At 39.9% G+C, this 23,321-nt stretch overlaps 2 protein-coding genes and 1 long non-coding RNA gene across 4 annotated transcripts in view; 2 read left to right on the top strand and 1 right to left on the bottom strand.

Annotated features, from left to right (window-relative positions):
* Positions 1–1,608: 1,608 nt before the first annotated feature.
* Positions 1,609–9,096, top strand: ankrd40 (ankyrin repeat domain 40). Its single transcript, XM_024272401.2, has 5 exons — positions 1,609–2,292; positions 3,192–3,340; positions 4,640–5,284; positions 5,475–5,656; positions 6,721–9,096. The coding sequence occupies exons 1-5, from the start codon at positions 2,159–2,161 to the stop codon at positions 6,862–6,864; spliced, it is 1,254 nt and encodes a 417-aa protein (XP_024128169.1). The 5' UTR covers positions 1,609–2,158; the 3' UTR covers positions 6,865–9,096.
* A 3,072-nt stretch (positions 9,097–12,168) lies between these two features.
* On the top strand, positions 12,169–16,044 carry wfikkn2a (info WAP, follistatin/kazal, immunoglobulin, kunitz and netrin domain containing 2a). The gene is made up of 3 exons (XM_024272065.2): positions 12,169–13,032; positions 13,511–13,827; positions 14,428–16,044. The coding sequence occupies exons 1-3, from the start codon at positions 12,817–12,819 to the stop codon at positions 15,626–15,628; spliced, it is 1,734 nt and encodes a 577-aa protein (XP_024127833.1). The 5' UTR covers positions 12,169–12,816; the 3' UTR covers positions 15,629–16,044.
* LOC118599066 overlaps positions 16,043–23,321 on the bottom strand; it is a 27,409-nt gene continuing 20,130 nt past the window's right edge. For both annotated transcript variants that reach the window (XR_004948349.1, XR_004948348.1), the window contains exon 5: positions 16,043–16,434. This is a non-coding gene — a long non-coding RNA (uncharacterized LOC118599066). The remainder of the gene's footprint in view (positions 16,435–23,321) is intronic.

Genomic DNA, 23,321 nt, shown 5'->3' with positions numbered 1-23,321 from the left:
TCCAACTTGATTTTTCTCCAAAAATATACTTATGTATTGGCTTTTAATGATTTATTAGCGGAGCTCGAGCTAATGCATCCTACCGAGTCGCCATCTTGACCGACCCCCTAGAACTACTACATTTCTTCAGATTCATTTTCCAGTTTTATCACAGATTTTTTTTTTCTCGTTTCTGCACTATTTTTCCGCAAAGAAAAGTCGCAAGGTATTTTGGGAAATTTACGTCTCGAAATGTTTGACTTCTTCAGGAGACTTGCAGATGTTGGTAAGAATTTAAAATAGCAAATCAAAATAAAGTAATTAAAAATTGTTTGTATTTCGCCTCAAACGTTGAGCTCATTGGTAGCTAATGATGTAAAGATACATTCAAATAGAAATGTCAAACTAAATGTTTAACATGGCAGGACATTTTCTTCACTTCAGTCGGGTTTAAAAAATGTCTGCTATAGGTTTGGTATTTTTGTTTTATTTCATTTTATTATTATTAATTGATTTATTTTACTTTATCTTCAGCACTGTTAGCCAAATAAGATTCTTTGTATTTTTTCACCACTAATTAAAGACCCACTGGCTAGATAGCTACGATATATACGTTTTTTTATTATTATTATTATTAATAGGCTATACATCTAATAGGGAAAATGACAGGTGATTCACTGCTTCATCTAGCTCCCCTGTCCGCGCATCCCTGATTAAAATGTATTTCAATAGGAAATTATAAACCACTGAACTGATCCCAAACCCTCCCACATTATTTCCACCTGTCTAAATAAAATTTTCCCACAAAATAAGAATAACAGCCCCCTATTGAGATGGAATCCAACTGTCTCTGCTCACTAACGTGTTAGTCTCTCAACTTGCTATTGACTGGAATATATTCTGCAGAGGGACAGGGGAGGACGAAGCCCTTTCACATAATAAGTCTTATAAAAACTCAGTGATTTGGGGTGTTTTATATGGCAGAGTTAAATAATGGTGGACATAACATTTATCTCATACATTTGTATTAAGTGTTCAGCTTGGGGCCCTGAGAGTGTTGGGGGCCCACTTTGCCTAGTGATAAAGTGGGCCTACATTTGTCTAATGTGAGTACGCCCCTGGTTGTGAGGAGCTATAAGCTAGCAGGAGAGAATGTAAACAAAGGAATGTGGAATTACTCCAAGAGGTGGATTTCTAATGAGCTCCTGTTCCACTGCAGAAAATATTGTGAAACCAACTAAATTGGGCCACTTTTTGGTTAATCGCTTGAAAAACTATTAGAAATAATTTTTAAAGTTTTTTTGTAGAATTGTAGAGTAATAGTACTCTAAAACTGTTGAAACATCATCTGAGCTATTTTGGGGGGATGTGCAACATTAATATTTCCAGAAAATTCTTTTTTTAACTTTTACTTACATGTATAATATTCAATTATGTTGTCTAAATAGCATGACTTAGTTTTATGCCTCATTATTTAGTTTTATATATATATATATATATATATATATATATATATATATATATATATATATATATATATATATATATATATAACTTTATTTTTTTTCATTTGTTGTTAAATATTAGGTAGCAACAATTCTCTAACAGTGCAGCAGCACCTGTTACCGTACAGGAAGTTCGTCACTAAATTTGACAATTTTATTCGTAAAACCGACAGCAAAACTAAGAATTTACGTCAAGTTGGGAGTAAAAAGTAAGTTCTGAAACTTGGAAGGTCAGTGCGTGAAGTAACCGAGATAGGAACTAACATTTGTGCGCAGTTGTCACATCTTAACGTTCCCCCCCAGCGAGACGGTGGCGTTTTTTGACAGCACACCGGCAGACCTCTGTCACCATTATTTTAGACTGAATGAGTGTTCGGGGTGACGACAGCGCTTCTGCGACGTTAACCGACAGGATACATAAATACAAAGGAGAAAAGTTGCTGTTTATCCGCTAAATGGCGGTCAAGACGAAGTTACGTTAGCTGAAGCTACAAGCTAGCACCTCCTCAAGCTAGCCAGTAGGTACGGTTAGCCACTGTTAGCTGGAGTCTGCTCAGCCGGAGCAGAGTGCAATCACTTCTTATATCGGTCGTAGATTCTGTTTTGACAATTGATGTAAATAGCGCGGCGGTTTTGAGTCATATGATCTAAAGTCGCTAGTGTTTTGTGGCAAAATGTCCACGACTTCGTTGGATAAAGAATTACAAGAGAGGCTGAGAGAGGCATCTGCGATCGGGGATCTGGACGAAGTGCGCTCGTTAGTGGAGAGTGGAGTAAATGTTAATTCCCAAAACGAGATCAATGGATGGTGAGTATTAACTAATCTGTTTAACCTCACTAACTTTCATTCACCAGTGTTGTTTTCCCTGCATGTTTTAGAGGCTTTTGATCAGCTCTTATCACGTGTCCTTGATGTAACATGGATTAAAATGCTCACTGTTATCCTATTATACAAAGCAGAGCTTGTTAAACAGCCAACATTGCGACTTTTCCCTCTTCTTATCAAATTTTGTTCTCACTACCAGCTACTGATCGTGCAGGACTGTAACTTCCAGAATTTGTGTCATCGTAATCAGTGTTCTTAAAGTCCCACTCTGATCATCTTTCCATCTATTATACTCTTTTAATTATGATTTTTACAATTTTTTTTTTTGGCAAAATCAAAAAATCTATGTCGTTTTCTAGGACGTTTGTACAGAATGGCAGTATTTTATAATACATTTGCGTATGAGTTAAGGGCAGGACTGTTGGGTGGAAGTAAGCCTCCATTGATATCCCATCATTCTGTTTTTGCACTCTTCCTCTAGCTTGCAACCCTTTACAACAGCAAACTAACAGCATTGGAATGAAAGTTGTGAGCCATATTTTAGCTATGCAACTATACATTTTTGTGGGTCAAAACAAACACATTAATAGATCTATTTGTCCACAGGTGGATGCATCAGAATAGAGTAGAGCAGGGAGACTTCGGTGCACCCATTTCTCTTGCGTGTCACAGAAGAGAGCTTTGTCAAATTGATTTTTTTATCTGCTCCCGATTCATCTCAATTTGATTACATTAATACTCAAAGTTGTTTTTATATATGCTCACCGTCGTGAGAGAAATACTACAAGAACATGATAAAAGCATGATTTTCATTGGATTGGGTCTAATGTGTTTTTGCCATATCTTCTGTCTAAATGTCTTTCTTGGATTGTTTCCATTAGGACATGCCTGCACTGGGCTTGCAAGAGGAACCATAAGCATGTAGTGTCCTATTTACTCAGTTGTGGGGCAGACAAAGAAGTCCTCACGGCTAAAGATGAGCTGGCCTCTCAGCTAACATCCAAACCGGAGATCAAGCGACTGTTAGGCGGTAAAGTTCTTCAAATTTCCTTTTCTTTTTTTCCCTACCAGGATAAGATATCTATTCCTTGACAGATGGGTCTTCAGTTACATCGTATTGGGATACATTTGTCTTCTATTGCTTTTGTTAATACACACCAAAGTTGAGCTATAAAGTTTCTGTCTCTCAATAGTATTCTGCAGTAGTAAAATGATACTTATGCATGTAAATAATATTTGCATGTGAAAGAAGAAAATAAGTTTCTTTGGAAAAAATAGTTGCCAGACCACAACTATTTTGCACATTTATAGATAAATTAGTTAGTTAGGTAATAAATATTTTCAGCAAAAAATTTGAAAAAGAAATGTTTAGGAAGAGTAAGAATGTCTTGCACACTTAAAAAAAACTATATGTCTACAGGATATATTTTTCAAATGCTCCGCAAAGTTCCTCAAACTCATGATACATCCCTATACTTTTGACATGCTTTGCTGATCAACCAATCAGCACCGGTTTCCCCAAACAATTGGTGTACCAGCCCTGACTAGCCATTGAAATATGTTGTATTGCTTCATTCCTAAGTTTTTTTTGTCACTTACTTGCAGTCACTTTTCATTATTAAAACTAGGGATAAGTCAATATCATTTTTTTTGGCCAAAATCAATATTTCCCCTGCAACTGTGTCTGATATTTACTGATATTTAAGTGTCTACAATAAAACTTTAGAGTTCCTTTTTGTTTCTTCATTAGAAATGCTCAACTTTTCTTTTACTGTACTATCACATTGTGCTCTATCTTGTAGAGACAAGTATCATGCATTTAAACCCAACCAAATTTAGTTTTAGTGAAACGTATGAACAAAGTCAGCTGGTTTGTACTTTTGTAGAGAAGAAAATAATCTTATTTTGGATTAAAACATTATGGTTGACGTCACTATTTAACCCTTTAACTCCTGAGGTGTCACCGGCAACACCTAAGTAACACTTTGACATATGATAACTTTTGGTTCCCTAGACAGAACAGGTAATACGAGAAGTCAAAGCTAAAGCTCAGGTGTTGAAGGGTCAACCTACTGAGCAATGAACTTTAGGAGTAATTCACCTAAATTTAATGTGTAGTTCTATTTTTTTTTAGATCAATAGAAACATATTCTACTGATCGATAACAATCTTGCAAGTGGCCAAAACTTTTTATAGAATTGTAAATCTTTTTCATAGATACTCAATGAATGTTTAAGCTTTGCACACATGGTAAATCTGCATTTGCAGCTTCACAAAACAATGCTGCACTTCTGTAAAATAAAAGGCTGTGTTTTCTTTGTTGTCACAGTTGAGGTGGAAGACGTGCCTGAACTCAAGGAGCCCGAGTTAGCAATCATCCCAAATTACCTGTCCAATCCACCCTTCATGTATTCCAAGATGGATAACAAGTCTGAGATTATCCACGGACAGCACAACGGTCAGAACGGCTCTGGTGATTCTGTTGAAGACGCCCAGACCGACTCTGTCTCCCCCTCTCCAACAGACGGGATCCAGACGTCACAGAGTCTGGTTTCTGAAAGCTCCTCCCCTGAAAATCCCGCCGTCAACCACAGTCAAGCTAGTGAATTCATTCCGGTGCATGAGCAAAATGGTGCGTCATCCCCTGCGTCCTCGCCTCACAGCCACGCGGTTGTTAACTGCACAGTGCCCATGGACCTGTCAGTGGAGCCTCACCTGGTTAATCACGCTGACTATCCCCACGCCGTCGCACACAACGGAACCATGTGTTCCTCCCCACTGGCCTCGCCGTGCCCCAATTTGGCAAGCAGTGGTGGCGGCGGCAGTCAGGTCCAAGCCCAGGTGGCCAGCGCTAACCAGAGCATAAACCGGCAAGCATCTGTCCCACAGCAGCTGAGCTACAACCAGGCCAGCGGGCCCATGCCAGCCTTCCAGCCCTTCTTCTTCACCAGCACTTTCCCTGTTAATGTTCAAGGTGGGTTCCTCTGTTCTGCACAAAAACAACAACATTTGATCTGTTTTGTTAAACCACAAAAATGTAGCTTCACTTTCCAGTTTCACAGCATTCTTTGTAACTTCAAACACATCAGATGAAGAATCGACGCCTCTGACGTCTTTTTCCTCAAAAGAACTTTCAAAAGAATGTCTCTCCTTCTGCGCTGCAGAGTTGGTACTGAAAGTTCGGATCCAGAACCCCAACGCCAGAGAGAACGACTTTATCGAGGTGGAACTGGACCGGCAGGAGCTCACGTACCGCTCCCTGCTCAGAGTCTGCTGTCGGGAGTTAGACATCAGCGCTGAGCACGTGGAGAAGATCCGCAAGCTCCCCAACACCATGTTGAGAAAGGTGGAGTTTAGGCTGTTGCATGTTTAGCGTTTGTGCTGCTTTCATGCATTGAAAGAAATATCAGTTTGTTAAACTTTTTTTTTTTGAAGATGTGTTTAGCTCCCAAAGTTTTCTTCTGACTCTCCAGCCTGTCTTTAAATCAAACCAAAAGTATGAAAACTGAGGCTGGGTTTAGAAAATATTCATTCATTAAATTCATATTTTACTTAATTAAAAAAAAATCAACATTGATTCATCAAATTCAGAATTTATTTTCATGGAACCCTTTACCTATCCAACTAAGACAAAATCAATGTAAGAACGTTTTTTTCCTACCGCTAATTGCCTTGGGGGATTAATACACAAAATCTGTGTTATTATAAATATGTTTTTTAAAATTTAAATGTTTGCTTGAGCATGCATTTAAAGGGTTAAAGCTTTTATTATGTTTTTAAGTGAAAAACATGACTTCAGATCATTCATTCTAAGAATGCAAGACATTTGTAATTATTTATTATTGAAAGTCATATTTATCTAGTGTATAATACCTAGTTATGCTTTGTTTTTTAATTACAAATAAATGTGGCTTTAACTAGAAATTAAATAAGTCAAAAATATAATTTAAATCCAAAGTTTAAAAAGGAAATTAAATCAATTCATGATTTTTTAAAATCCAAATGCATCAGTAAAAACACTTTTTTGTACTAATTATAATACTTGATTTGAAATGACATCACATTTTCAAAAATATAATTTATAAAAGAAAAATAACTGAGCTATCAGCAGATTATTTGATGCATAAAAGAAAACAAATCGTAAAATGTACCTGAAACAATAGATGTAGTCCGCAGTTTACTGATGTCAAGATAGTCTTTAAATTTCCCAAAGGCTTCTGGGAACTGTAGTTGAATGGCTTCTATTAACAGTTTTTACTCGACTCACAGAAGAAACTAAAGATCCTCTTAATAAAACATGGAAACCATGCAGAAACTGCATTTAAATGTTACATATTTATTTTTTAATTTAATGGAACACAGTGACATTTTCAAAAATAGTGACATTTAACTGTTAATTTTTCTTTCCAGGACAAAGACGTGGCTCGGCTGCAGGACTTTCAGGAGCTGGAGATCGTGCTGGAAAAAGCCGAGAGTTTGTCCCTCTTTCCTTCTGGTGGGAGTCTAACAGACAGACCCTGCTACAACATGAAGGCCTCCCGGCTCACCTACTAAAGCTGCAACCCCCCCTCCTTCCTGAGGTCCCCCGATGGGCTTCTGTAGCGACCCACGAGCAACCTTAACTTGCTTAGAGCTTCTTTACCGATCTGGATCCGTTTCTCCACTGTAGCCGTCGTCCTCTGGCCCTCCTGCTGCTTTCATGTACCCAACCAGCTCCAAGCGACTACTGATGCATGGCGCCCTCCATTGTGTGTGAAAGTATTTGCCCCCCTCCCTCTCTCTTTATCACTCTCTCTTCCCACTGCACTTTGTGCCAAGGATCTAGTGGGTCAATCGAGGTGTTTGGGAGGGTGTTGGCTCGTCTTCCTTACAGGCTGGACTCAACTCTTGCAATCGCCTTATATGGACTTTTTGAACCGTCTGAAGTAAGAAGCAGAGGATGATGGGAAGGATTGGCCATTCCAGGACTTGGGTTTTAGAACAAACACACTTCATTCCATCTAGACACTTTTCTATGTGCTCTTGCAGAAACCTGTAGTGTCTTTTTTTTGCGGGGAGGATCTGCTCTTAAGGTGGAATTTGTCTCTCGGTTGAGATTTAGGGATCTGATCACGCTACTCCCACATAGATGGGTACAACTGAGAACAAATACTGGCCTTCATTCAGTTTAAATTGATACTGTGGGAAGAGTCTCGTTTGTCTTTAGTGAATCCTTTTGTTTAGAGATAAATTATAATACCAAGCAGATCTGTTTATATGTTACTACAAAAGTCAGAGTTTGCAGTGTGTTATGTTAAATCAGTTGTGAAGTATTCAAATATATAAATTTAGAGTTTATTCAGACTAATGAATGGTTCTGGGTCAAACACAGAACATCAACCAAAAGTTGAGCAAAGCTTTTACATTTACCCCCCAAAAATAGAATCCATTTTTGTGTGCTTCCCTGTTCATCAAACGTTTATGGAAATCTTTACATTTCACAAGCAGATTTATGGACCTTAGCTTTCTTGGAAATTACATGATCAGATGCTGGTGATTTAACACTAACGGCGTGGCGACGGCGGACGCCACGTCCAGCTGAACGATACTGCTGCTTCCATAAATCCATAAAGCCGAGGCTCCCTTCATCAGAGGATGTTGCACACGCCCTACAATCAGTTACTAACAAGTGTTTCCCGTCTTATTTGTATGCGTACTTGTACATTTTCGTCTTTCTTTTGAGTATTTTTAACCCGTTAGATTTATTATTTTCACATCAAAGTTCTTCGGAGCTCCACGGCGATGATGGAACGTTTAGAGATCTTATCACTGAAGTGCAATGCCATGGAAGACGTTCGTTTTCCAGCATATCAGGACTACAGAGTGCTTATTTTCACCCTTTTCCAACCATATGAAACACTTGAAAGCTGTGCTGCATTTGTCGGTCAGGAATTCCCTTCAAGAAAGTTGGACGATGTGGAGTCAAAGAAATAAAAGTCGTACTGTTTCGTGCCCGGCGGGCGGCAACAGTTGCATGTTTGTAATTTGTTAGTTTTCTTTTTTTTGTGGGATTTTTGTGCTTCTGTAAAGAGATTTGCTAATTACTGCAGAAAATGGAGTTGAAATTAACCTATGCATTCAGAGTTTGATATTTTTATATGAAGCAGGTCCTGTATACTTGTAGAAAAAAAACAAAACGCTTTTGAAGTTGTGTTGTTTTGGTCATCATGAAGACCTTTTATCTGTAAACTACACTACATTTTTTTATTTCTTTAGTTATATCTAAACATCCTAACGTCTACCAATGTTAATCAATTAGAGCTTAATAAATATCTGAACAGTCTGTGAAGGGAAATGACGTCAGATTTTCTGCATCTCTCTGGTGAAATGAAATTAGTTTCATGTTTTAGCCACAAGAGGGAGCCCAAGAGCACAGGTCTACTCCATAGAAATACTATTGAGAAAACATGGCTTTGGGCTTCTAAAATCTTTCTTTCTTGGCTCAAAAATAATAATGATTTATTTAAGCTTATTAATGCTGATACCTCACTCAACTACTAAGATAATACAAAAAAGATGGTGCTTTAAATCTTTCTTACATGTCAAATAATGAGTCGTCATCCTTATGTGGTCTGACTGCTGGCCACTTTTGATCTCAAATTGTTGCATGAACCGTTTCCTTATGAAGTTCCGGTAAAATTGGGTCAAATTGAATTGTATAAGAATAAGTGGGGGAATGACAAACGACTACTGTGAATCTGGACTTCTCAATGCTCAGAATTATTCTAATAAAGTCAAATATACGTATATTTTGCCTCGAGTTCTCTAACCCATTGGCAGAGGAAGCACACACACCATTCTGAATGGCGAGTTGAAACCTCCGACATCAGCAAAAGATTGAGCAGAAATCTTTGCTCTTGCTGCCTCCAGCTGCAGTTTGGACTCCTGCCTCTCTGCTGACCCTTGACCTGCAGTTGCACAACAAACCACTGTTGTACATTCTGTTATGAACTTAACTAACATGCGAATTTGTTTTGTTTTCCGTCTTATGTAAAGAAGACAAACACTGTCTAAGCTGCAGGAATGTGGGTGCTCTTATTTTGGCGAAATCCCCCAAACTCTTCGGTTACGTGAACACAATAGTGTTTATGTGCTAACCAGATGTTGAGACGCTGCAGTCTGGACGGCACAGATATTGCATCATTAGAATGCTGTCGGTGTGTGTTTTTGTTTAAGAAAGCAAAGAGGAACCCCTGTATCTCATGGACACCGATGTGTGTCTGCCGGTCTGGACACATCTGTCGTACGTCTAGGCTGAAGTTGAGGAATCAAAATTAAAAATCACGCCCCTTCCCTGATCAAGGAAATCCTTTAGTAACGTTTTTAGCTTGTTTGTTAGCTGGTCTACAGTCTGGGTGAATCCATGTCTCATTTGATTGATGCAAAAATCGGCTTTTTGGGAACAAAGTTTGGGTTGATTTCAGAGCAGAGGGCCAGAAACCGTCCCCCGGTCATCTTTTGATCTACTTTAAATGTCTGTTTACACGCTCTTGCTCTTACTTACAGCCCCTCACACCCACAATCTAACATTACCAGCGATGATGAGCGATATCGCAGCTGTCCAGCTGTACAGTTTTGATCCAGATTTCAGTTTGGACTAGAAAAACAAAGACGTCCTTAAATGTATTTGTTTAAAAGTGAGTCATCAGAATGGAGGCGGAGCAGTGAGCTAATGGCCTGCCCATCACAGTCTGTTTTTCAACAGCATTTTACTCCCGATTATCAATTATTTGAAAAAAAAAAATTAAGCTTTATATATATATATCTTGCGAAAAATCCCTCAAGAGCATATTAAAAACACCCAAAACACTTTTTTAAAAATGGATTTTCAAACAAAAAACCATCATCCAGGTCAAGACAACAGCTCAGAGCGATTCAGGACAGGAGCCTAAAGCTGATGTCAAAGGAAGGTACTTCCTCACAGCCCATACACAGATTTAGTCTCAACTTCACTTAAAAGAAAAATCTGCAACATTTGGACTTTACACACACACACAAATGTTTGTTTGTCTACTTAAAGACCATATCTCAATAGAGCATGCCTGATATAATATTGCACAAAAAATGTGAATATGCAGGAAAAAATTTGGCATTATCTCCTGCAGGTTCATGTGTCGGAGAGATCATGAGTCAACAAATAATTCTGGCAAACAGACAAATTTAAAAAAAATGAACTTCAGAAAATCTAAATCGTTGAGACCAACTGAAGAATTTTAAGAATGCTTTTATCCACTGTGGGAATCTACAACAGTGACTCTAGAAATCATTAAAAGTGGTTCCTTTCCTTACAGGCTGCAGGTCAGAGATCAGAACGTCTATCTTTACACGAAGAAGTTGCCTTTATAACAAGTTCAGAGCTTCTTGTGCAATGATCAGTCTTCAAAAATTGACAATTTACTGAAAAATAGACCCCTAAAAATTAGAATTTGAGCAAGTTTAGACCTTAAAAACATGTTACTGCTGCATTGGATAAGGGTGTTTTAGAAACTCAAACTCCATCTGAGATAAGTTGTCACCTTTATCATAGTAACAAATATAAAAGTAAAATACATAAAGAGCTACTTTTGAATGCTTTGAGTATGAAAACTCCTCTGTGAACATTAGAATCAGGATTCTACTATTAAAATATGTTTTGAATGGAAAAGAGCCTAAACGAAATCTAGAGATTCAGCAAAAGCATTCCTTAAAAATCTGACTTCAATCCATCTGTTAGAGAAATGTTTGTATGACTATCTTTTTACGTAAAGGTTAAAGAGCGGTTTTAACCTCAGTCGATCAAACCAACTTCTGATGGCTGATCACAACTAGCAGAGGCCAGCAAACATGCTGTAGAGAGAAGGTCAAAGTCAAGGTGGTTTTCTCGCAGACAACACAAACGCTGGAGGCTCATGGAGCGGTTAAAGCGCTCCGCGTGAGGTCCTCCGTGTGGCTTTATCCAATATATGACACCCTGCAGCCCCAGTGCCGACTATGCTGGGAATGCAGGGTCTTGAGGGGTGAAAGTTAGGGGGGGCTGAGAGAGGAGGAGATGAGCAGACATCGTTTAATTGGTCAAATTAAACGTGTGCACAAAAATCTGCTTTCCTATAATGCATGGGTATTATTAATTGATAACAATTTATCCAGGATGTATAGGCTTCTTTGTGTTGTTTGGGATAGCCTATGTGAATGTAAGTGAGAGGCCTCAGACAGCAGGCCAGACTGGGGCTGCAGGGTTTGGCCTGAGGAGCTCTGGGCCTCATTAGACTCTGCAGGGAGTCTGCTAGAAAGCAGGCTTCATAACTGCACTCATCGCCTCATGACACACATACAGTAACAGCAGAAAACCTTACATATCCTTTATTATTACTCAATATTAGCTACAAAATTTTGCCATTGTATCAAAAATATTTTTTTTTCTTATACTTACTACATTATTGCTTTATCTGCAGCACTTCCTAGAATAGCCTTTGGTTGGAATGCACCATTTTTTCAGTATTATTTTAAGCAGTCTTTATTATTCTTGCACATAAATATTGTGACATAACTAGCCTACAACTTGACTATAATTTTTTAACTAAAAATATACGCCTTAATTGAAGATTTGGTGCAAAATGAAGTGCTTTAAACACACTAAATACATGTGTATTTTGATCAAATGCAGTTATTTCATAAAATATAAGCAAAATATATTAAAAATATATATTATTATTATTTGTATACAATGTTGTTGTTCACCTAGATTATTTTTGCAATGGTCTACCAAAGAAAACCTCAGATCTTTGCAACCCAGAAATCAAAATGTAATATTATTTCAAGACATTTTGGTGAATTTGGCGCCATCTGCTGGACATGTTGAGAATAATCGAGAAAAGTCATCTTTTTCCTAAATATTTTCAAACAAAATTTGCAGCATAAAGTTAAACAAAAATGAGATGAGCTGCTTTATTTGTAAAGCAAAAAAGGCGTGAATCCGACACAAAAAGCGACTAATCATTTTTTTCGTTGTATTTTTCTTAATTCAAAGGATTTTAAAACATTTTAGTGAGGTTTGAGTTGAAAAAAATCACTTTTATTGACAATACAGTTGATTCGTTTAACATCTTGGATTTTACGCGTTAAGGGTTGAGGCAGCTGAGCGCACAGGTGTCTGAGTCTTTTCTGAAACTGGTGCAGACCCCCTCCCTCTAAGTTTTTTAATTAAGTTGATCATGACTGTAACTCAGCTGGGATTCGCTGCCCGAAGAGACAGGTCACTGTAATTCATGTAGCCAGACCTGGAGGGGGTTTGCGCTCCGCAGCGCCAAACTCTTCTTAACCTGGAGAGCTCCACAGAACGCACACTCGCGCTTTTTCTTCTCATCCAAGTTGCGGATCCTGCGCGGAACACTTTGAAGGATTTCTTCTGTAAACTTTAACATCGTGCCAAAACCCCTCTGGATATAATATTTTTATTGGGGGGAGGGGAAATTTCGGGTCTTTGCCGAAATGTGGTGGATGCTGTTCCCCCGGTGGATCTGGTTCCTTGTTGGACAGTGTTACACTGTACTCCTGTGCATGAGCAGCTGCCGCGTGAGAGCCTTACCCATGATGTCGGTGGCGAAGGTGGTGTACTCTCATGCAGGGATGTGCCCCAACGACCTGAACCCAAACCTGTGGGTGGATGCCATGAGCACGTGCATGCGCGAGTGCGAGGCTGACCAGGTGAGTATACCTGTCGGGGGCTGAACTTGACGCGCGTGAAGCCCCGCAAACTGTGTGGAGAAAGTTTAGGTAGAAATAAGAAATAAATAAAAGCAAATAAATAAGAAACTTTCAAAATATTTTAGTCATTTATTTCTATATTTCTACTAAATTGTCTTATTATATTTAAGTCCAAATTCTATTTAAAAAAATCCCACTATAAGGTAAATATTTACTCTTAACGCTCATTATTTCAACTTTTTTTTACTTTTGTGAAAGCTAAAAATTAAAATTATTTTTTAACACATTTTTAAAGAGCTTTTATTTTTCAATGTGTTAGTCCTTTTACAATTTCCCACAAGTAATGTTTCAGTTATTTTGTGTTGTTTTTTTTTAGATTGCTTATGAATGACCAATTCCAAGTTGATAAAGAAAATATTCTCACATGTAAAACCTGCAGTTTGAACCAAAACTTTTACACGTCTTTTTCTAACCTTAGGACTGTGAGACGTTTGAGAAGTGCTGCCCTAATGTGTGTGGTAACAAAAGCTGCGTGGCTGCTCGCTACATAGACATCAAGGGCAACAAGGGCCCCATTGGAATGCCAAAGGGTGCAACCTGTGACAAGTTCATGTGCAGCCAGCAAGGCTCGGAGTGTGACATCTGGGATGGGCAACCTGTTTGTAAGTGCCGAGACCGCTGCGAGCGGGAGCCCCACTTCACCTGTGCCTCTGATGGCATGACTTATTATAACAAATGCTACATGGACGCAGAGGCCTGTTCCAAGGGTATCTCAATCTCTGAGGTCACCTGCAGGTAACATGTTAAGTATTTTTTTCTTTATTTTTGTTTAAAGAGGTAAAGTTATCTTGCTTTAACTCTAAAGCTATGTTCACACCATGTGTTCAAAAACATGGTAAACTTGTGTTCTTGAACACGCATAAAGCCCATGGTGTTCACACCGCACAAACAGGGAGGGGCTTCTTCTTCTGTAGCGCTTGTCTGCCATCTACTGGTGGAAGAGCTTTGGTACTTAAAGTCAAAGCAAAAATAGCAAATCTTGGTATCATTAATCAGAAAATCGTACATTTTCACGGTTGGCACTTTGGGGAATTAAAAGGGACGTCATCCAAACATCACTATACCAAATCCGACTCCCTGATTGGTCAGTTCGACCGCACGTATAGTAGACACACAGATGTACATAGATTCCAAAAACGGTCATAAAGACTTGCATAACTACGCGAAAACCTGAAAAGTGCATAGACTTTTAATTATAAATGGTTTCTTGAACGTGGATTGCCGATGGCGGTGTGAACGTAGCTTACAAGTTAATGAAATGACAATTGAAATCTCATTATTTCTGATAAAGTCCAAACTTTGACATTAACTGGATCCTATTTGGCACCCGTACAGGTATCACTTGACTTGGCCACACACCAGTCCAATGCCGATGGAGACCACTTTACGACCCACGACTGCCCTCCAGACCACTCTACCAACTGACATCCAGCTCCCTACCATACACAACGGGCCCACCAGACAGACGGTTTTTGTAGGCGAGACGGCGAGCTTCCTGTGCGAGGTGTCTGGGAAGCCCCAACCGGAAATCACCTGGGAAAAGCAGCTGAAGGGCAAAGATAACATCATAATGAAGCCCAATCACGTCCAGGGGAATGTTGTGGTCACCAACATCGGGCAGTTGGTTATATACAATGCCCAGATTCAGGACGCTGGAATCTACACCTGCACAGCCAAAAACGTCGGTGGCAGCATGTCATCACACTTTCCTCTGATGGTGGTTAAAAGAGACTCAAAGGGCAAACATGCAGAGGGGACAAACACCAGCCTGCCTTTCCCGGCTGCAGAGTGCCTGAAGAGTCCGGACATCGACGACTGCGGAGAGGAGAGCATCAGCTGGTACTATGAACCCAAGAGGAACAACTGCTTCACTTTCACGTACAGCCAGTGCAACAAAAACCAAAACCATTTCGACACATATGAAGCCTGCATGCTGGCGTGTGGAGGAGAGCTGGCGGCGCCCTGTAGCCTCCCCAGCCTCCAGGGGCCCTGCAAGGCCTACGAGCCCCGCTGGGCGTACAGCAGCATCCTCAAGAAGTGCCAATCCTTCGTGTATGGCGGCTGCGGCGGCAACGAGAACAACTTTGAGTCCAAGGAGGCCTGCGAACAGATGTGCCCGTTCCCGAAGAACCACAACTGCAAGACGTGCAAACCTCGAGGCAAGATGGTCGCCAGCTTCTGCAAGAGTGACTTCGTCATCCTGGGGCGTGTTACGGAGCTAACGGAGGAACAGGAGTCTGGACACGCTCTGGTGACCGTGGAGGAGATCCTAAAGGACGAGAAGATGGGACTCAGGTTCTTTGGCAAGGAGCCGCTGGAGGTGACCCTCCTGAACATGGACTGGAACTGCCCCTGCCCCAACGTCACGGTAACGGACGGGCAGCTGATCATCATGGGGGACGTGCACAACGGCATGGCCGTCCTCCAGCCTGACAGCTTCGTTGGTTCCTCCAGTACTCGCAGGATCAGGAAGCTGCGGGAGGTGATCCAGAAGAAAACCTGCGACTTCCTTAAAGATTTCTCCTCAGTCCAGTAAACTCATAAAAGTCCGACCCTGTGACCTCACACATCTCAGAAAAACATTTTCTCAAACCCTATTTACCCCTAAAGGCCTCATATGTTCACAAATAGATATTGATAATAACTTAGATGTATATTTTAGTAGTGTTAGGTTGTTTACTATCATGTATTTGTTGTCCTGAGCAGCTGCGCTCACAGTAATGCCATACGAAGCCTCAGAATCAAATAAGCTCCTTGGTTCTACTTTTTGTGGAATCTTTTTTCATTTAAAGGACTAAATATGTTATGTTGACTGGTTCATATTTATTTTTACTTGATTTATCATTTTTATTTTTAGGATAAAGGTAGTTAAATCGAATTCATACACTTTTTTAATGCCTTTTTCTTTTTGCCTTATATATAAATTGATAAATAAAGACGATCAGAAATGTTCCACGTTCGTCCTTTTTTATTTGTTCTGCTGAGATGGAGGAAACAGCCCCTAGGCTTTTCTGCAATTTGTCAAAAAGCTCCGACAGTCCAAGCACGCTTGTTTTCTCGTTGACATCGCCCTCGTTTTTGGACTTCGCACACACAGGCCCTTGTCTGGCATTAAATTCTGAAGCGGGTCAACATTCCAGCCCAGCTGTGGTGGCCTGCAGAGCCGTGGGTTGTGTTGTGTCTGGGTCTGGGGCCCTCGCATAGCACACACCCCACCGGCCGTCCACTGGCCTTGCGCGGCCCCTTTCATCTGCGAGAGGCCGGGGTGAAGGGGAAGAAGAGGAGGAGGAGGAGAGGGATGCTGGCTGATCCTTCGTCTTTGACTCGCTCTGTCGGCCACATCTGTGTTAGCAGACATAATAGAAAACAGAGAGTTGAAAGGAAGGGAAGTAAGAAGTTAAACAGGAACGAGAGGGTGGCAGCCCCGTTAAATGAGCACGCCAGCAGAGAGCTTAAAGTTTTAATCATCATATTATTAGTGCGGGCCACTTTGAAGTCTGGAATCCAACCTTAGCATTAATCAAATTGGGCTGATGCTAAAGCTGCATTTTAGTAATTTGTCTTAAGATCCAGCTGAGCATACACTAAAAAAGAAAAAAAGTTTGGATCCATCAAATGTTTTCCCCCTTCCCCCTCTTTGTCCTCACATCCCCTCCTCAGGGCCTGCTTCTTGAACCGTTTGCCCTCGTGGATTGACAGACAACCAGCCTTCAGCTGCGACCTCTGACCCTCCTAATGAAAAAGAGGCCGCAAAGGAAAAGGTCACTTTCATTAGAAACTGTTGACAAGTGTTAAGTGACTGGCTGGACTCCAGACTGAGGGCCACACAGCCACACTGATGTTCTTACACATCGCCGTCTGCTGCTGGTGTCAGTATCAAGTTCACCTGGAGACCTCCGGCACACAGACTGGGACAACAATAAATGAAGGGGAGCATGATGATCTCACTGACAACGATAGTGCCCTTCAAAGGGGTCTATATCGTTAAAAATCAACTTTTTTAACTTTTAAGTGTATCACAATGTTCATTCTTCACGTTTAGCAACTCCAAAGTGGTATTTTGAACCATTTGGTGCATTTTAAAGTATTCCTCTTAAAGCCGGCACTCTGAGCACCAGCCCCTCCAAACCCACAAAAATGAGCAAGTTCTCATGAGCTGGTGTCACATAGTGAGAACAGCACCTTTCAGGAAGAGTCTGCTCCCTTGGCTAACACAAACACCTATTTTTTTTCCACAAAGCTAGCGGTGATCATATGCTAGTTGAGCTGCAATAACTGTTGATTTTGCCGCTCAGCTTGCGGCCCTCAGACGCTAGCTTCGCCGCTCAACTAACAGTGATCAGTCGCTAAACTTTGCCACTCAGACGCTAGCTTTGCTGCTTAGCTAGCAGTGACCAACTATTACCTTCGCCGTTCAGGTAGTGGTGCTCAAGTGCTACCTATGCCGCTCAGCTAGCGGTGATCAGCCGCTAACTTCACCGCTCAGCTATTGGTCCTCAGACACTAGCATCGCTGCTTAGCAAGCGGTGCTCAACCGTTAACTTCGCCTCTCAGCTAGCAGTGATCAGCCGCTAACTTTGCAGGTCAACAAGTGTTCCTAAGCCCCTAACCACACCGCTCAACTAGCGGTGCTCAGCTGCTAACTTTGCCGCCCAGCTAACGGTGCTCAAACGCTAACTTCTTCTCTCAGCTAGCGGTGTTCAGCTGCTAACTTTGCCGATCAGCTAACGGTGCTCAGCCACTAGCTGTGCTGTAAAGAAAAAAAAACTCACAAAAAAATTAAAAAGTATTTAAAAAAAAATAATAATAATAAATTATTATAATAAAATATTTCACAAAAAAAATAGTTTCTTATTATGCAAAAAGTCTCTGAAGAAGAGCACAGTAAAGGCCGTTTAGAGTTTACACTTTCTGTATTTATAGGTATAATTATTTTTTATTATTTTAGAGCAAATCCCAAAATGCCAATTTGTATAAAATACATATTTTTAAACAAACTTGCAAGATATATGTTTAAAAGAAAAGATAATTCACAAAAGTGCATTAAGAATAGCAAACCTAACAAATCTTTTAAGGCTTTTATGACATAAACCATAAGTTTATCATTTTCTGCAAAACATAAATTTGCCCACAAGGTGGCAGCACAGTACATCTGAAAACATTAACATGCAACTGCAGATTTTCATGAGAGGTCCAGCCAATGAATGAATCTAAAAGCAGTTTGCCAGATGGTATGGGATATTTTGTGCTTAATGCAATGCTTATCAAAAGCTATTACACACATAAACGCAAACAGATTTGCAGCTTTTCACAGGACAGCTGGTCTCTGTGAGGCTCTGAGATGGAAAAGTCTTTGTGCAAAGAAAAGTAGGAAACAAAGCAGATTCTATTGTGTATTCATCATACAAGCAGAGTAGATTTACATTGTGTTAGCAGCTGGTCTTATAACATGTTGGCTTCACCACAATTCAATTTTAGCCTCAAAAAACCCTTACGATCTTTCTGTTAAAACACTAAAACATTCAACAAACCTGATGTTTCTGGTGATGTCACTGCTTTTCTTTATTTTTGGTATTTTTTAATATTTTAAAAAGGCTTATAAAAAATGGATAAAAATGTGAAAAAGAAGCCAAGTTGGAGCAAAAAGGGATCCTTTTTATAGTTATGCAGCAGAGCGAGGCTTCTCAGAAGTGTGGTGTAAGCCACCATCTGGATTTCTAAAAGGCACAAGGTCAGAGTCTTCTCCCTGAGAACTGCAAAATGCAATGCATTGTTGGGCAACCAACTGCTGTAGAAATGATTCAATTCAGCAAAGCAGCGCAGCACTCCTTGTACAGTCTTACTCCATAATTCATGGTCAAAAAAAGCCAAATGTAGCACCTTAAAAACTCTGAAACCTTTGCTAAAATTCCCCTCTTTTATACTTAAAATTACAGTTTTGTTATGCAGGTAAAGATTATGTAATGCTAGTAAAAAAAGAATAAATGCACCCTCAAAGAACATTATTTAAAAAAATGTGTTTGAGCACATTTGATTAAAAAATGTATCTACAATTCTGGTTTTATTGAAGATTAGCACAGCAGGTGTTTGCTCTGTGATTACACTGTTAATTTAGTGTTCACCTAAAGACCAACTCTGGCAATCTGTTGATAGATTTTTGCAATGTATTTTTCTTGGGCATAGTTTCTGCAGAGTGGAAGTAGTCTGAATTGTGGCCATAGAGTAACCCAGCCCCCCTTCCCGTCTCCCTTAACTGAGCTTTACATGCTTTCCTGCTAGCTTACAGCTCCTCTTACCTCAACTCAACATTATTGGTGTGACAAAAACGGTGAGCATTATCTGAGCTTTCCAGCCGTACAGTTTTAAGCCAGATACCAGCTCGGACAAGGAAAACAACAGAGCAGGGAGCTTGTGGCCTACCGATTGCTGCTTCTACGTCACAAATATGATCTTTTTCAAATGCATTTTTTGTCTGCTCCCGATTCACAACAATTTGAATAAATAAGTACTCGGAAATCCAATTTTAAGCTCATTTAAAAATATTTGTCCTCCATCATGATGAAAAAATGCTACAGAAACATTTAAAAAACACAATTTTCATTAAAATGCTTGCACGAGTCTGAAAATGAGACATATTCTTTTATACTCTGGGTTTTTGTAACTTTCATCTCACTTTTTTTTAAACTGATGTCTCTGATCTCAGATGTTGCAATAATAAGCAGCAGTTCTGAAAAGGAAGGTGGTGAGGAAGAAGAGTGGAAAAACTCAGGGAGAGTGTGAAGAAAGTGCTGTGGTGGACTTTTCTGGTTCCTGCTTATTTTCCTAAATTTAGTAACTGCTCAGTGTGGAGAGGAGAAACTGGGACACTGTCTCATTTCCTGTCTCACTAAGTCAAGATGGATTGATGACAGACAGACAGATCTTTGCAGCCAGTCACAGGGAGACTGTGCCTTCTGAGCACACATACAATAAGAAAAATGACCCTAAATATACACATACATATGTTAACTTAATGATTTCCTTTCAGCTCAAGGTGCAAAAGCAGGTCTCCATGTTTGTTTATGATATTCTCCTGAAGCAAGCTGTGAGGCTTTCAGCTGCTGCTGAGTCTGGCTCTTTAATTCCATGTCACACCACCAGTCTGGTTTTGATTCACGTCACACACATGCATTCCTGCTATGTGGATTAAGCAGCACAGAGGCCAGTCGGTGGACGTGCCAGCCACAATAAGGAAATTAAATATTTGTCTCCTCTGCGGTCAGAAATGAAAGATAGAGAGAAAAAAACTTGACAGCAGAGCGAGAGGAAAAAAACAGAGAGAGGAGGGGAGGGAGGGAGGGAGATAGGTGGGAGGAGCTAAAAGGAGAAAGAAGGAGGGGGCTGAGATAAGGGGGATGCTTGGGACAAAATGTTCTGATCCTGAGCTAGCATCACAAAGAGTTGTTTGGAGATTTCACATTGTTTCTTTTTGGGACAAGGACTGTTGTCCCAGCGTGACCCAGCAGGATGGCGGCCCAGATCGGCCTGACTGTGAACGAGGCTGATCCCATGTGAGAGGAGAGATGGAGGAAGCCTCTGAGCACTGCAGGAAATGATTCTGCTGTTGAACATTTGTCACTGAAGATAAATTCACAATGTAACCAATTTTGCATTATAAATGGTTTTCACACATCATATGTAAAAAGTAGGGGGAAAATAATCAAATTTTAATGGTTAATTTGAAATGAATTGGCTAATACTATCAAAAAAGAAAGATAATAAGCTGCTATTATGTCATAAAGACCTCTTTCTACAGTAAAAGTTTAGAGCTCATTTCCCGAGCTCACCAGCAGAATAACTTGAGAGTCTGTAAATAATCCTGCAGTAGCTTCACAGCCCCTGTTGCTGTGGCACCAGAGGGACCCGTGGACGCACGTCCCAGCTGAAAAGCTGCAAAATCTCTGCAGACACTAGGGGGCGCGCTCGACTGTCACCTCTCATTATAGAGGGGGTGTGCAGTTTTTAAGTTCCAAACTGTTTTGAGCCAGCAGAACTTTAAAAAGTGTTTACAAATGCTGATATGTAAATCTGTTTTGTAGTGTGTACTATGTATTAATGCAGATTTTGTAAAATATATTCATATATATCATGTATTTAAAGGGGTGAAAGGGAATTCTGTGTGTTAAAAATGAAATAATGTTGTAATAAATAGAAAACTGACTAAAGAAAAGCAACAATTAATGAGACATTTCATGTAAATTAATATATGATCAGATGTACATATTTGATTTTAAGCAATATTTAGTTTCAAATATCTATATGGAAGCACTCAAACATCCATAAAAAATCAATTTATTCATTTTGATATAAAATTAAGTACAAATATAATATAATGTGGAAAACCTGTTACTGCTCTTCAATCTGGAAGCTGTCCGTGCTTCTATTAGCGTTTGTAGCATGTGACCAGAGTTGGCCCTTACATAATTAGACTCTCACTGAGACCCTGGCTTGACACGGAGTGCCATGGGTTGAAATGTGCATGTGAAATAGTTTCCTCAGAGAGTCATCAGCCTTTAAAGGGAACACCCTGAGTGTACAAAGATCCTCTCCCAATTAATCCTGGAGCCACTTTGTTTGTTTGCTCCTATGCAGGGGCAGAAAATGGAAAACTTTTGATTTTTGTGAATGAAAATATAAATAATAAAGATTCTTTGGAGAAATACGTTTAGAAAAATGTATTGATGTATCTTTTAGTCACTACTTAGAAACCCTTTTTTATTTATGTTTTTGTTCACACCAACTTTCCTTCATGTCAATATTAATTATTTCAGGAATTATTTATAGTTTTTTTCACCTTTGGACACATTTTTATTTTTGATTTTTTTTAATTAAATGATGATGTCTTTATGATTATCATTTTTTAATAAGATGAAGTTATGCAATGACATTTTTTAGCCCTTAACGCAACGTTTTTTTCAAAATGACCTTCTCAACATGACCTTTTGTTAATAAACTTTTACTTTTCCGCGGTTGATTTACATTTTATCACAACGTTGGCTTGAATATTGAACCTTGTTTTACTGCCAGCTTTGATTCAACGTGTGATGCAATTAGTGCCGTGCACTTTGATTATTTAAAGGCTAAGGAGTCTGACCCTATTTCTAGAGACGGATTACATAAGTGTTCACTCCTTTAAAGGTATTGCCTGCGCTTTTTAGAGACGGAGGAACATAGAAGTGTGGCTGAACTATTTTTGGACTGCCTTCTTCCCCACGGTCTAAGCCTCTCTACCCTAAGAGAAGATGAATATTAATTGGCGCTTTTAGCGTTTGTCATCCCAAGTTTCCCACTGCGTTTGAATCTCAGGAAAGCCGCCTCCCACTGGAACACCAGCTAAAAAACATTTCTCAGAGCAGGAAGCAGAGCTCTTGTTTGGACACAAAAGCTGCCGTTGTGGAACGGAAAATGGGCTGAATTATTACTCTTCCCCAGTTTGTGTGGTGATTAGTGATCAACACGTGAAGGGCGAAATAAATTGACTCTTTCCACACGAGTCTTTCCGGCCTGTACACATTAATGAGAACACTTACGTGTGCTGCTGGGCAAATGCGCTTAGTGCCAGCTGAAATCCTCACGTGCGGCTCACTTCTAATCAAGGCTAGGGTGTCTCTGTGCGAGTGCATTGTGTTAGCGTGTTTGGCACATCCCGTGACCCCACGGTTTTCTGAGCAGCTTAGGAAGCATTTTAGTGTAAATCAAAAATCCGGATCACATGATGCTCGACCTCTGACCTCTCAGCTGCTCGGAGACTGATAGAAGGGCGTGAAGTTTGTGAGTGTCTGTGAGGTGAAACAGGGACGAGGAGCAAGAATGGGAAGTAGAAAAGACAAACAAACAGAAAGGGCTTTAAGGTGTTGGGTGGAGCTGACTATTAACCTCAAAGAGGATAACGCCTGGATGTTTGCATCCAATTACACACATCATAGCAGCTTTACTCTCATCTGTAATCATGTCAGCTAAAGCACCAACAGCTGGAGGATCCTTGTTTTAAAAGCTTGCATCCTGAAATACGTTCAAACTTGCTTTTTTCTGTAATCATAAAAAGCAAAATATAATTTTAACTAAGAAACTCAGAATTTTGTGATGACCCAATTTGACTGAGGCCTTAAGTTTAAAAGCTGTTTATGTGTGTCCTTTGAAGTCAAGTCTTCCACTTTCATTTTTTTTATCTGTAATGGTTCTAATTCACT

The sequence above is a fragment of the Oryzias melastigma genome, linkage group LG8 (genome assembly GCF_002922805.2).
Source record: "Oryzias melastigma strain HK-1 linkage group LG8, ASM292280v2, whole genome shotgun sequence".
NCBI classification, from domain to species: domain Eukaryota; kingdom Metazoa; phylum Chordata; class Actinopteri; order Beloniformes; family Adrianichthyidae; genus Oryzias; species Oryzias melastigma.
The sequence above is the reverse complement of the archived record's forward strand: the minus strand, read 5'-3'. Positions and strand labels throughout refer to the sequence as shown.